The 13,805-nt window shown below is 31.4% G+C and overlaps 4 protein-coding genes across 15 annotated transcripts; 3 read left to right on the top strand and 1 right to left on the bottom strand.

The window, feature by feature from the left end:
- Positions 1-164: 164 nt before the first annotated feature.
- On the top strand, positions 165-2,263 carry Taf13 (TATA-box binding protein associated factor 13). Of its 2 annotated transcripts, XM_066725943.1 has the most exons (4): positions 165-302; positions 502-739; positions 821-922; positions 2,126-2,263. In XM_066725943.1, exons 1-4 carry the CDS (start codon positions 276-278, stop codon positions 2,128-2,130), a joined length of 372 nt encoding a protein of 123 aa, XP_066582040.1. In that variant the 5' UTR covers positions 165-275; the 3' UTR covers positions 2,131-2,263. The 2 variants fall into 2 exon arrangements, with proteins under 2 accessions (XP_066582040.1, XP_066582039.1); XM_066725942.1 differs by lacking the exon at positions 2,126-2,263 and having other exon boundaries at positions 821-956.
- Ppox (protoporphyrinogen oxidase) lies at positions 2,089-4,012 on the bottom strand. 3 transcript variants are annotated; one of them, XM_066725941.1, is made up of 4 exons: positions 3,880-4,012; positions 2,578-3,800; positions 2,318-2,410; positions 2,089-2,242 (listed from the first exon to the last, which is right to left on the bottom strand). In XM_066725941.1, exons 2-4 carry the CDS (start codon positions 3,691-3,693, stop codon positions 2,090-2,092), a joined length of 1,362 nt encoding a protein of 453 aa, XP_066582038.1. In that variant the 5' UTR covers positions 3,694-3,800; positions 3,880-4,012; the 3' UTR covers position 2,089. The 3 variants fall into 3 exon arrangements, with proteins under 3 accessions (XP_066582038.1, XP_066582037.1, XP_066582036.1); XM_066725940.1 differs by having other exon boundaries at positions 2,089-2,410; positions 2,578-3,035; positions 3,105-3,800; XM_066725939.1 differs by having other exon boundaries at positions 2,089-2,410.
- A 2,021-nt stretch (positions 4,013-6,033) lies between these two features.
- On the top strand, positions 6,034-10,132 carry LOC136772900 (polyadenylate-binding protein-interacting protein 1-like). 9 transcript variants are annotated; one of them, XM_066726150.1, is made up of 9 exons: positions 6,034-6,205; positions 6,884-7,064; positions 7,159-7,301; positions 7,387-7,545; positions 7,611-7,799; positions 7,880-7,974; positions 8,047-8,275; positions 8,352-8,689; positions 9,816-10,132. In XM_066726150.1, exons 2-9 carry the CDS (start codon positions 6,917-6,919, stop codon positions 9,940-9,942), a joined length of 1,428 nt encoding a protein of 475 aa, XP_066582247.1. In that variant the 5' UTR covers positions 6,034-6,205; positions 6,884-6,916; the 3' UTR covers positions 9,943-10,132. The 9 variants fall into 9 exon arrangements, with proteins under 9 accessions (XP_066582247.1, XP_066582245.1, XP_066582249.1 ...); XM_066726148.1 differs by having other exon boundaries at positions 6,034-6,217; XM_066726152.1 differs by lacking the exon at positions 6,034-6,205 and adding an exon at positions 6,267-6,285.
- Positions 10,133-10,594: 462 nt separating this feature from the next.
- Positions 10,595-13,318, top strand: aspr (asperous). The gene is made up of 7 exons (XM_066726155.1): positions 10,595-10,736; positions 10,809-10,925; positions 10,995-11,123; positions 11,206-11,379; positions 11,462-11,715; positions 11,810-12,032; positions 12,114-13,318. Exons 2-7 carry the CDS (start codon positions 10,829-10,831, stop codon positions 12,479-12,481), a joined length of 1,245 nt encoding a protein of 414 aa, XP_066582252.1. The 5' UTR covers positions 10,595-10,736; positions 10,809-10,828; the 3' UTR covers positions 12,482-13,318.
- Positions 13,319-13,805: the final 487 nt, after the last annotated feature.

Below are 13,805 nucleotides of genomic sequence, written 5' to 3'. Positions count from 1 at the left end.
ACTAGTCAGCACTCAGCAGTGGTCAGCAGTAGTGCCAGACAGGCCAGACTGCCAGTAGTCAGCACACAACAAGTAGGGGGCAAAGTAGGGCTGCCAACGATGCCACTGCCCTTTTTTGTTAAAGCAATTTGAACCAACCTTATAGAATAAAATGAAGTAAGGTGGGAAAAGTGTAAACAACTAACCTAAATTAATCCATTTTAACCAAACCGAAATTAATCTTCCAGAAATTTTTCGCTTTCGTGCATATTTTATTAAATTAAAAGAAACGGAACATGGCTGCCGAAGAAGGATTTGAACAGGTAAAACAAAGTCCTATAAATATTTTAAAGTATTTAATTTTTAAATATATAAATGATATAATATGATTTTAATTAAATTGGCAATATAAAATACAATCAAGTTTAAACAACTGGGACTCTATTATTAAGATTAAGATCTTCAAATGTTGTTTTTAACATAAAATCTATATAATATTAAGAAATATTATATTTACTATAGTTTGAAGATGAAGAAACTGAAATACCTATTGGTGGGACCTTACCTGGAGGTCGAAAACGACTTTTTTCAAAAGAACTAAGATGTATGATGTTTGGTTTTGGAGATGATCAAAATCCTTATACAGAAAGTGTAGATTTATTAGAAGATATTGTAATTGAATTTATAACAGAGATGACTCATAGAGCAATGGAGATTGGACGTACTGGACGTGTTCAAGTAGAAGATATTGTATTTTTAGGTAATTATGTCTTAAATGTGCTCTTGTATTATAACCTAATATTTATTTATATTTTTTACATTATATACTTATTTGTTATAGTAAGAAAAGATCCAAGAAAATATGCCAGAGTAAAAGACTTGTTAACTATGAATGAAGAACTTAAAAAAGCAAGAAAAGCATTTGATGAGGTTAAATATGCAGGTACAGTTAATCAATAAAATAGTATGCACTTTCATGTTTGTTAATTACTTTAAAACTATTGTTTCGCTTGAACATTATCACTCAAGCGTAGTTCTTAAATAGTATTTTACATTATCCCTTATTGCTTGTTTTGAATCAGAAATAGTATCATTGTATGCTTTCAAGTTTATTAATGCATGTTATAAGTGTATAAATATGTATAAAATTTGTATGGATAATCCATATTTGATCCTTATGCGTGTGGGTGCTCATAATATTATACAAATATTACACTATCCTTATAAATGAAACTGAAGTATATATGTAAAAGTATGAAAAGCATTTGAACTTATTTTCATTTAACTTTCAAAGTTGAAGTATAGCTAGATAGCTTTTATTTTTGAAATATATTAGCATTTGTTATACTCAAGCTATGTTTAAGTAAAATTTTAAATTACTCAATTTGTATGATAGTAGAAAATATAATTGATACAAAGTATTAATTTATTAATAAGTACCTATTTTGAAAACCATCAAATTTCATAATTTACATAGCAGTTAGAAATAATTTATATGTATATAAAATATATTCAATTTTTTGTTGGAGTTCTTATTTGAGTAATAAATAGTAATGTTGTTACCTTAATATTTCCACTCCAACTTTAGTTTATGCTCCTATTTATTAATTGATTGTTTTTGATTGAAACTGTTTGTTTGTAATGACATGCATGCCAGTGCTGCTTCTATTATTATTTATTTTCCTATTTTTGCCCAAACTATAAAGATATTAAACTTTTACAAATAATTTGGCAACAAATTTATTTATTTACTCTATTTCTGAAAGAAAGTACCATTATGCAATATGACAATATTTTTTGCATCTTATACAATATTTCTTTTTATTGATACATATAATTTTATGAACCTCTTAACAAATACTTGTTTAGAAAAAGGACGCTATTTTTATTTCATAAAAAGAAACTGAAAATGTCTAATAGTTCTTATCCTGGTGAAGTTATCGAAACATTTGTTTAATAGTAATAAAAGTCTGGCAATCATTATTATTTGAATAGTTTTAGATTAATATGCATGTTTTCAATTTTCGATTTATTGGCAGAGATTTTATTTTAATTAACATGCAAGAGCTTTTATACTTTAGTGTTGTACAATTACACCTTAAATTTATCTTTACCCAAAATTAGAAACAGCTTGTTTTGCTGACAGAATAACATCGTTAATGCCTACACCTTCATATGAAGAGCCACACAATGCTAGTGGGATTCTACGTGTAGATATATAATCATTAATACGACTTACTCTCTGAGAATGGCCTACAATTGGCTGAGGAATACAGTCTTTCAATATAGAAACCTTATAGGCTATTGGATCTAATTTTATTTTAAGTATATCTCTTACCGCTGTAGTTGCTACCGATAATAATGTTTCTTTGGATGGTGATTCTCCAAAATATTTATTAAACCAAGCACCACCCATCATTACTGTTAGTACCTAAAATTTAAAAACTTAATATCAATTTCAATACATCTGTAAATGTACTTTATCTAATGATATATTTTAATAATTATAATTGTACATAAATTAATTTTTATAATGAAAAAAAAATGTTTTAATAAAACAAAAGAATTATAGTATTTCTACATTTCTATTATACTTACTGTTGAATTCGTTTGGGGAATAATACAGGAATCGAATATTATTCCTAGTATAGGTATTTCTTCCTTAGGCGGAACAAGGAAACCAAAGGCTTCTTGATTTAACACATTGCCAGAAAACTCAATATTTACAACACCAACAGTAACGTAAGGTATTGCTATCAATTCTTGTGCCAGCTGAGGGTGCTGCTCTTGCAATAAATTGGCCAGGATCTTTGCAGGTAAACTAGATATAACATTTTTGTATTTTTTTACTTCTCCATTAACAGTCAATATAACAAAATCTTTCTCAAACAATAATTTTTCACATTTTTTATTCAGTTGTATACTTATTCCTTTTGACTCCAAATAATTAGACAAGGAAATGGGAAGATGCTCCAATCCTCCTTGTAAGCTCCACATTACCCATTTTTCATGTAAAGCTTGCTGCATTAATGATGATTTTGTAAAATCATTAGATTCTGTTATCAAATTTGATTTTTTTGTTTCTTTAGAATCAATATTTTTATTAAATATTTTCATTAATATACCTTTGCTGATAGTTCCACCAGACTGTTCTGCTTCAAAAGCTGATTTCATTATAGTTTTAACACTTAACTCTTTTGCATTTCCTGCATATATACCACATGTTATTGCACTGATTAAATTATCTGCAATATCTTGACCAAGTCGTCTCTTTGTAAAATTATATAAACTATCATCTTCTAATTGTACAAAGGGTGCTTTCAAATCATTAAAAATTGCAGTAAATAGTGGGCGTTTAAATGGTGTTTTAATTTTAAATAAATCAAGTCCTGAACTTGGTAATCTGTGCAGTTTTTTATTTACATAAATCATTCTGTTACTGGCACCAGGATGATCCTTTTTTATTGGAACAATTTTACTGGATAGATTTAAGCTTTCTATTAAGGATAAGGAATTCTTGCCTGCAAGACCTGCCAACCTTACTGTCCTGGGACCTTGCTCAAATATTGCACCAGTTGATGATCTATTACTACGAATCCATCCCCCCAAACGATCAGAGGCTTCAAACAAGACAACTGATCCAATTTTTGGATTATCAAGAGCATAATAAGCAGCAGATAAACCTGATATTCCTCCTCCTAATATTGCTGCCATTTGGCCGAAAGAAAATCTCAAAGCTAGTTATCACTTGTTTTAACAAAATATATATACTTAATATAAAAATAAAAGTACAGATTAAATAACACTAAGCTTGGTATAACCTAAAATGAAAAAAAAAGCTTTACGAATCAATATTTAACATTAAAAAAGAAGCTTATTAATTGTAAAAATAGATATTACATAAAATGGATTTAAACATCAGATGTATACATATTGAAAATAATTAAATATTATCACAGTGCATAATTCCGACAACCATACTGCGATGGCTGTTTGGGGTGGGTTAGATCACTTAAGGCCGGGATTCATAAACAGAACTTGAGTTCAAGCTCACCTTGAAACCTATAAGATGTGTTACGTAGACTATAGACTTTACCTGTCTTAGGGCCGGTTTTTCCACCTATTGGTAAAATTTATCTGCTTGGTAAAATTTACAAACTGTGGTAAATTCTATTCAATTTCAAGCTTTACCAAACGGATAAATTTATCCAGACGTTTGCCAATAGGTGGAACAACTGGCCCTTAAGCTTGAACTTGAGCTTAAGTTTTGTTTATGAATCCCGGGGTTAGATCAGGTTGAACTCAGAATTGCCAAATAGCAGATACCCAACCGAACCCAACCTTACATTACGTCATATGTGTCACCGTGAAATCGCCATTAAGCCCCAAATTTAAAAATTTAAAAGGATATAAAGTAATTATTGCAATAAAGCCACGTATTTTATTAATAAACATACATATATTAAGATATTTTATAACTAATAAATGTTTCAATAACGTTATATGCGCGCGCACAACATTTAACAAACTTTCAAATTAAATTTATATGACGTACAGTTAGTAGCAGCGAATGATATAGTCGTTTAGCAAAAGCGGGAGTTCTCTAGATGAGAAACATTCATTGCACCAAACTTTATTTGAATTAAAATGAAATAAAACCTTTTGATAATTTTAAACAAAATATATATAATATAATAAATGAATTCTACTGTAGGTGTAGAGCTGGATACTTTTCTAATATGTCATTTCTATATACACTTGCGGCAAAAGATTTTTCTTTCTCTGTATTTACTTCATTTGTGTACATTTTGTTATTAAATTTACTAAACATATTTTGAGAAGTGTAAAATTTATGGCAGCACATTTCTGTATTATAAAAGAAAACTTTAATCTTATTATTACACTAAGAATTAATAATTGCATTCGATTTCTTAGCTTCATATAGCTATATATTCATTATACTAGATTCTCTCAACTGTTGCATTACTATTTGGTAAAATGAATAGTAGTAAAACGTAATTAGCAAGCTTTTCGAAAACGTATTCCCCACCAGCATTAATTTTTATGTCAATACGTACAGCAGTCCAAAATTTATATGAATTGGACGTTATAGCTTCTCCATAAATTTCTCTACCCAGTTTATATTAGTACCTAATCATTTCATATTGATTTTCTGTGTGAAAAAGATTATTATTATTTTCTATAAATGTATCAATAAATGATAAATCTGAAATTTTGTTTGCTATTTTTATCTAATGTAATCTTTGGTCTAAAAAATGAAGTTTGTAAAAATATAATGATCTACACTTGAAGGCAAGCGTTTTAACCATTCGCAAAGTAATATTTTTATTTCATCCGCACAACGGTAGTTAACATCTATTTCTTTCTTCGATAAATTACAAATTTTCAAATATCTATAGTATTCAATACCAAAATTAACCTCGTTAATTTTCACAAACGCAAGTTCGTTATTTATATATTATCCTTTGTGTTATTCAAATCATTTGTGAATTCTGTCTTTAAAACTTTTTTGGCTAAAAATTGTATTAAACCTTCTAAGTTTCTATACGCATCTCCTATTTCAACAAAATTTTGTTGAAATAATAAATTAATTTTGTTAACTTTATATATAGACAATTGGTTTAATTATAATTATTATACATATGTATAGGCAAAACCTATGCCATAAAGATGGCGGCCAGCCTTCCTTTCCTCCTCACTCTTGTGGCATCACGCATCAACCCTGCAAGCTACTTATTCTCTTTTCAGTAGGGCAATTCTGTAACTCTTACCGACAAATTTCGGTATCATTAGGCAGAACTTAACGATAAATATCGGTACATGTAATGATAAATGTATATCTACATATATATATGTATATCATTTTCAGTCCGTACCGACACCGAAAATTTTCGTTAAAGTTACAGAATACCGGGTCAGGTATGTATGTATACTTCGTACCACTTCGTACCTCCATTGGAGCCCTACATAAAGTCCAGACTCCAGTGTCCGCGATCCAAGAAATTGTTCCGAGTTTAGTTTCAAGAAATATACAACCAACTGAATTGTTACTTTTCCGTTAGAGCCGTACTCTGATTAGCTAAACAGTTGTCGGAACTTAGAACTAGGAACGATTTCTCGGATCGTGGACACTGGTGCCACTGGTGGACAGTTAACAGCAGAGTTACCTGTTACCTGAAGAAGAGGAGAGGTATAACGCACACATGTTAGTAATAATGTTAGTACTTCGATGTTATCGTCGTTATTATAATTGATAAAAACCGCAATTCTACATACGTGCATTGTGTATAAATCGTATATATTTGAAAACCCGCATTTTCTCGCGTGATTCATCACCACCACACTTATTATTTACTTACAAATTTTTATCAAAAAATGAACACTGTAATAAATTGTTACTGTCTTGTAAAATTGCGCAATTGTACGCAATTTTATTGAGTGTAATTTGTAACGAAACTAGTAGCACGCAAACGCTAACTGCTACGGCAAACTACAGAGATCGGAGCATAATTATATTTTATACGAATCTATAAAGATATCGAAAAAATGTTTTTGAGTTTCTACAATTTAGTCAATTATTAAATGTTTTTTTCCACTTTTTGTTAACATTACATACAAATTTGTGATTATTCATAACTTTAGAGTAATACTTGTGCATAACAAACTTCTAACCTCTCCATATCTCGTATTATATATTATAGAATTAATGGTCACGTTCAGTGGATATAGCAGCTTCGTAGCTTCTATCAATATATTCAATATGATGGATTCATTAATTTAAATGGATCATTTATAATGCATATTTCGATAGTAGATAAGAAGCTGCTAAATTTACTGAACGCGGCCAATGTTGTAATTCATGTATGTGATCAAATTGCATTAGGGTACACGCATACGTACGCGTTTAATGTAAAGAATGGAAGCTTTAAAGTTCGACGAAAATTCTGAACGGCGTCCTGGACGTGGTCGTGGATCTTGGTGCTCAAATATTGATCCAATTAATCAGCAGCAATGTCAGAGTCTAAGAAGGCCACGTGATAATTTTCATGATAAACAACACGTAGGTAAGCCTTGCATTTCAGATGATCTAAACACTATTAGATTCATATGAGTAGATCAATTAGGGAGCATGATATAATGAAACTTGTAACATTGTAGAAATTTCAAATGTACAGAAGGAAGAAATCAATGCCTTATGCGATAGTAGTAGAATCAACTGGGAAATAGTAAAAAATTCTAATTTATCTGCAGATGCAAAAGAATTTGTTCCTCCATATTTAAATCAACAACAAATGCATGCGGTACGTATTAACACACAAAGGTACTATACATTGTATAATAATTGATATTCTTAGTAATTTTAATTTAAGTTGATTTCAAACTTAGGAATTTTATAACCAGTTACCTAAAACATCTGTACAAGATCGAATTCGACAAGCCAGAAGTTTCCCTCCTGATGACTTAGAAGCTCAAACTAATTATAATTCTTCTGTCAAATGTCATGAATTTTTGGAATCCCCTCACCAATGTTTAAATTACGAACAAGTAATTTTCCATTTTTTAATGCAGTTTATGTTTAAAAAATAATATTCCTTTTTTGGTATATACAGGAGCAGATGAAAGCTAACACAATATCTAATTTGGAAAATACCATGCAACAACTTTATTTTGTAATGCATACTGTAACATTAAACCCAGGACAATATGAATCTTTAGCTCCTCAGCTTATTAGTGTCATAAAAGATCATTTTATGAGTACTTCTGAATTAAATGAGATTATTGGATCTATAGTTCAGCAGGTGTTTTTCATTAATCATATGTTTTTACTGTATTTAATGAATACTAGATTTAACTTCATAAAAATCATTAATCTTTCTAGTCAATTGGTGAAGATAATTTCCGCTATAGTGGTGCACGATTGTGCAAAACTTTGAAATTGAAATCTGTAGAGTGTGGTGAAATCTTATGTGCACAGTAGGTTGAATTTTTATTTCTATTTTTCAATGATTTTTTACCAATTTTTTAAATGATGGATACATATTACAGATGTGCAAGAGAAGCAGAATTGGCAGCAATTGCCTGGGAAAGTGCTGAGAGAGGAAAGCTAGAAGAAAGTCGTAAAAAATGCCATGGATTGATATTATTTGTGGCAGAATTAATAGTACAGATGGACAATGCACTACCTGCTTTAGGTGAAATATTGATTCAATTGATGTTTGTTGTTTTAAAAAATCCAGCTCCTAACTCTGTGAAATATATTTGCCAGGCGCTTAAAGTAAGCTAAAGTTGAGACCTTTCCAACAATAAATTGTGAAGCTTCGATTAAAAGCTCTATTTGATCGGTGTATTAGCTTGCAGGTAGTGCGTTAGAACGGGATAAAAGAGGAAGCCGCATACCCATGGAAAATATGATGCGAACATTAACAGACCTAGTTACAAAAGGCGCCGTTGACCTACATATAGGACGTATGGTCAACAACGTATGCGAATTGCGTAATAGTAATTGGGGCCAGTGTTCTGTGCCTGCTCACAGTTCGGTATCTCATCATGGTAGTAATGCGTTATCAGCTAAAACTGAAGCATCTTCAAATAATGCTACGTTATACGGACCAGATGGCATTGAGCTTTCTTTTGAAGAACGAGAATTCCTACAAGGTGCTGCGGTACAAGGCACCGATTCGTTAGAGGAGTACGTAATTTCTATTTCATTAAGTGTGTGTAATTTACAGGGTACTTCATGATTGATAACCATCCTGAAATCGATGAGGTCCTTACTTTTTTGAAATTAAATGTCCTTTACTACTATTAAATATCAAAATTAGTATAAGAGTCATTAGAGTAATTGTGTTAAACTGTTAAACACGTGAAATGCTGGGCTAGAAATAGTTGGGCTGGTAAGAGAATTACCTTCAACGCGAAAGGTCCCTCTCCCACGCATCAGCCACTAACTACCGTTTTCATCAATACGACTTACCGAAATGTTGCTAGCTCAGCGCGTTCACTACGCCAATAGAGATACAATTATTTTAATAAGTCCTACTTTAATCAACTTCGAAATTTTATAATAGTAAAGCATTTTTTAATTGAAAAAGTCTGCGAAGCCTATCGGTTTCGGTATGGTTATCAGTCAAGGAAACCTTATATATATTATAAATATGATTTAAGTAACTTTATTACAAGGCAATATCTCCCTTACACTTAGAAGTACGAGAAAATATTTCAAAAAACAATTTAAATAACTTGATGAGATGAATGTTGTGATAGGAATTAATTTTTTTTCAATGTCATCTTTTGTTGTTAATCAAATACCCTATTTTCTGCATGTTTGTGTAGTTGATCTCAAGAGCTTTTTAAAATACTTGAATTTATGATTCTAACCAGTCATTTATGATATATTTCGATTTGAAATTAAAACTAAATGAGCGAATACTCATGTGTATCCTTAACGAGTTTCGGATCTACTTCAGTTAGATCTACCTATGTATAAATAATGTTAAATCGAAATATTTCGAAGACAACTGGATGAGGTGATAAATTTAGTAGTGTTTTGAAACGTTTTCGAGATAAGGTACAAACATAAATAACAAAAGATATATTCCATTTAAAAAAAATTGATGACCTTGAAAAATTAACAAACATGAACTCAATGAAGAATTCATTTTTATCGTAACACATTCACCTCTCGTACCATTCAAATAGTTTCTGAAAATTTTCATCCTGTCTTTAAGCATATCAAAAATATCGCCTTGTAACAGAACTACTAAGATATCCTGTACGTTATATCGACACAACATAATTCATAAATATTTTTACAGTGATGTAGAGGAAGAGGGAACTCCATTCATAGATGATGAGGATGAAGAATTAATGATTGCTTCAGCTTACGAAGAATTTTTAGCCCTGATGCCAAATAAAACTGACAAAAAAAAACATAATACATAATTCATTATGTAAAAGAATTTTTTACCTTGGTCGCGTTACGAAAGTCTCGCGTCATTTTTTATCTTCGTATCCATAACTTCATAAATTGATTTTCATTATGATATGACGATATAACGAGATTATAACCATAAATATTTTGTTTTGTAAAACCATTTTCTGTTCACTTGTATAAAATTCTTTAAATATATATACTACATATTATTACGTTATTAATATATTACGTATAAATATATATGTACAATATATATATTATATACTTAGTATAGAACAAGTAAAACGAATGTTAGTACTTGGCCTATTTTTACATTCAAATATAGAATAAATGATGTTATAATTATAATATTTATAATGGTGAGCATAGTTTACAGATACTGATGTAAGAAAAAGATCTATACATATAAACATATATTATACTGTGAAATTGTATGCGTACTCGATGTCTCCTTGTCTTGCAATGAAACCGGATATACAAATTATAAAGATCCAAGAATAAAAACAGTAATCTCCCAATAGAGAAGTCTAATATAAAATAAACTTGGAGCAATGACGAAGAATGATATTTGCCATGTAATACCAAGAAATCGTGGGCGACGTAACAGCCAATATGAAGAGAGTACGAGCTCCTTGAAGGCGTGCCAGGGTCACGCGTGGGTAAAATTCAAAGTCATTTGGAAGGTCAGTTCTAGTGGGGATTCTTTACACATGTTATCTTCGCTTAATCCTCTCCCAGAAATTAAAATGGTCCAACAGTCCTTTCGGTAGTATCAAGAGGAACGCTTGCTGACAATCTAAAGGTAATAATCTATGGTCAATCAATTTTTGTATCTCTTACTTTTGTTGAATATAATTTCTCTTCTTTTCTTTAGTCTCCCGTTACCTTATAAGAATGGAGTTTTCGCTACATGTTTTGGTACTTTTTAGTACTTTGGCAGTTGTGGCTGTTTCCGGTAGTCAATATTTACAATCTAGAATCATTGCTTCTGGTAAATATAAAATAATATATATTTCATAAAGTATTTTCTTAATTTTCAATGTTTTTAAAATGGCTTTAGGAGGATGCGATACACACACGTGTGGAATAAATGCAAAATGCACCATAAGCGAAGGACGACCTGTGTGCTCTTGCTTAAACTTACATATGGGAGATCCGCTTGTTAGATGCACACGAGTGGAATGTTTAAGTGAGTATTTAAATTGCAATTATAAATTATTAATCATTCTTGAACCGTTACGTTATAGTGCAAGTAACTTTTTTTCCATAAGTCAATGAGGATTGTATCGGAAGCAGAACCTGTTCGAACAATCATTGTATCAACCCTTGCGATGGTCTGTGCGGTGTGGGTGCATTGTGCGAGACGAGAAACCACGTACCTACGTGCTACTGCCCTCCAGGTTACAGTGGCGATCCGTTCAATTCGTGCCGTATAGCTGATCCACGTAAGAACATCAAATATAATAGCAATAACGCCTTTAAACAAATCTAAAGATAACTCAATTTTATTTTTCTGGGTATACATAGAAGCGGCTTGTAAGCCAAGCCCGTGTGGCCAAAACACAAAGTGCGAAGTCATCAATGAAGTACCTGTATGTACATGCTTACCAGGATACAGAGGATCCCCTTTGGTTGGATGTCGTCACGAGTGCGAAAGCGACAGCGAATGTCCCCAACATCTTTCTTGCTCCTCCAAATTTCGTTGTGAAAGTCCTTGCAATTGCGGTCAAAATGCAGATTGTCAAGTAGTCAATCATCGTGGTGTTTGCACCTGTCCAAACGTAAATATCAAGCAATTATTTCTTATCCTGTAAATCGTATATATTCTATTTTAGGCTTTTACGCGTTTTTTCTTAACATTTTTTATATTTGAAGAACTGGCTTGGAAATCCAAATGTCGCCTGTCATCCGGAATGCAGTCATCATTCCGAATGTCCTTCGAGTAAACCTGCTTGCCTTTACCAAAAATGCGTAAATCCTTGTGATTCGGTTTGTGGAGTCAATGCCAATTGTGAATTACGCGATATCACTCCTGTATGTAGCTGTCCAAAACACATGACGGGAAATCCTTTCATCAGTTGCAGACCGTTTGAAGCACGTAAGTATACGTTACACTTTAAAGAAGCCGTAATATTAGAAATTACTTATTGATTTTCTATTTTTTTATATTATTTAAAAGGAGATCTTTGTGAGCCGAATCCATGTGGAATAAATGCTATCTGCACCCCGGGACACGATAATACAGGAAAAGAAAGACCTGTTTGCACTTGTCCTACTGGCTATATCGGGAATGCATTGTCTAGCTGTCAAAGAGGGGAATGTATCACAGACAACGAATGTCCCGATAATCGAGCCTGCATTGATTATAGCTGTCAGAATCCATGTACAGGACGCGAGTGTGGACCTAATGCACAGTGTACTCCTCGGCGTCATATAGCCGTTTGTACGTGCCCCGATGGAACTAGAGGCGATGCCCTAACTACTTGCAATCCAGTGATTAGTCGAGCGGCCTACACAAACTATGGCCGCGCTTATCGTTATTACTAGTATACTAATTCATATAAATTGAACAGGTTGTCGCATCTTTCATATAATGCCCTTTAATATTTCTCTAAATGTATTTATTTTGCAAAAAAATGTTTCAGATAAAGATGGTTTAGCCATTTACAGCTACTATAAAGGTCACCTTGAATCTTCTCAAATAGAAGAACCTATCAAAACCTTTTACCCACACTTCGAGGAAAGTGTTCACCAAACTATCAAAAAGTTTGGATGACTAATCAAGATTAAATTAACGGCATTGTACTTTATTTTCTCATTCAACTAAACTATTTTTATCTGACACAAAATTTGTATAAAAGTATGCTATGTAAAATAGGACACCCTGTTTGATTTTTCTATCAAAGCACTCAACAGACTAAGCTGTTCAGTAAACATGTTATTTAGGGCTGGTTTTTTCTAATTATTCGTAAATGTATTGGTAAATTTATCTGTTGATAAAACTTGAAATTAAAAAGATTTATATTAGAGTTTATAATTTTTACCAATAATTGGAAAAACTGGCACTAAACATTACTTTTAGATTTAATCATTTGACCCCAGTTACAGAAGATCTTAATAAAGTTATGCAACTATTGTTGAGTCTGTTGGGAGCAATCAATGCTATGTACTTAAGTGCCATTATTATTATTATTTCTTAGTATTGCATATATGTTGATAGTACTTAAAATCATTGTGTTAACAACGAATATACCTTTAAATTAAAAAACTATGGTACTGTTATATTAATCATCAGAGCATATGCGAATGCTATAAAGTAAAATAGACATTTTTATGAAAACAAAAGAATTCATAGAATTGATCTGACCTCTTAATTGAACTAGTCCTAATATAATCCAAAATATAAAGCCAAATAAATATATATACTATTTCTATTACAAATATTACACTATAGCCAAACTGTGGCTGAACCACACACAAATTCGTAGTTTCTCGCAGGATATACAATAGAGCAAATTTAGATGGAATGTTAACAAAACTTTATATTTTCATACGATTCAGGATTCAGATGTATATATGTGCATTCAGTGGCAACTGGCAATGATGCCAGCTTGGACTTTTTGACAAAAGCAGCATGGGTAAGAAAGTGGTATCCAAATCAAATATAAAAGATAAGTATACTTTTCTACGTTGGGTTTCAATTACTATTTGGTTTTTTAGTACAATTTATTCATTTATAAAATTAAATTTTATATATTTAATATTTAAAACATGTTTAAGACAGTAGAAAACGAAACACCAGATCCACCTTAAGCGCCGAAGTAGTTTGATTATAAATTGATCAATCATAACGTCAATTTTACTCAGCGCT

Source organism: Prorops nasuta, unplaced genomic scaffold, assembly GCF_024137725.1.
Source record: "Prorops nasuta isolate Cenicafe-Biocafe unplaced genomic scaffold, Cenicafe_Pnas_1.2 PNAS00004, whole genome shotgun sequence".
NCBI lineage: Eukaryota > Metazoa > Arthropoda > Insecta > Hymenoptera > Bethylidae > Prorops > Prorops nasuta.
Note: the sequence above shows the minus strand (reverse complement) of the source record. Positions and strands in the feature narration are given on the sequence as shown.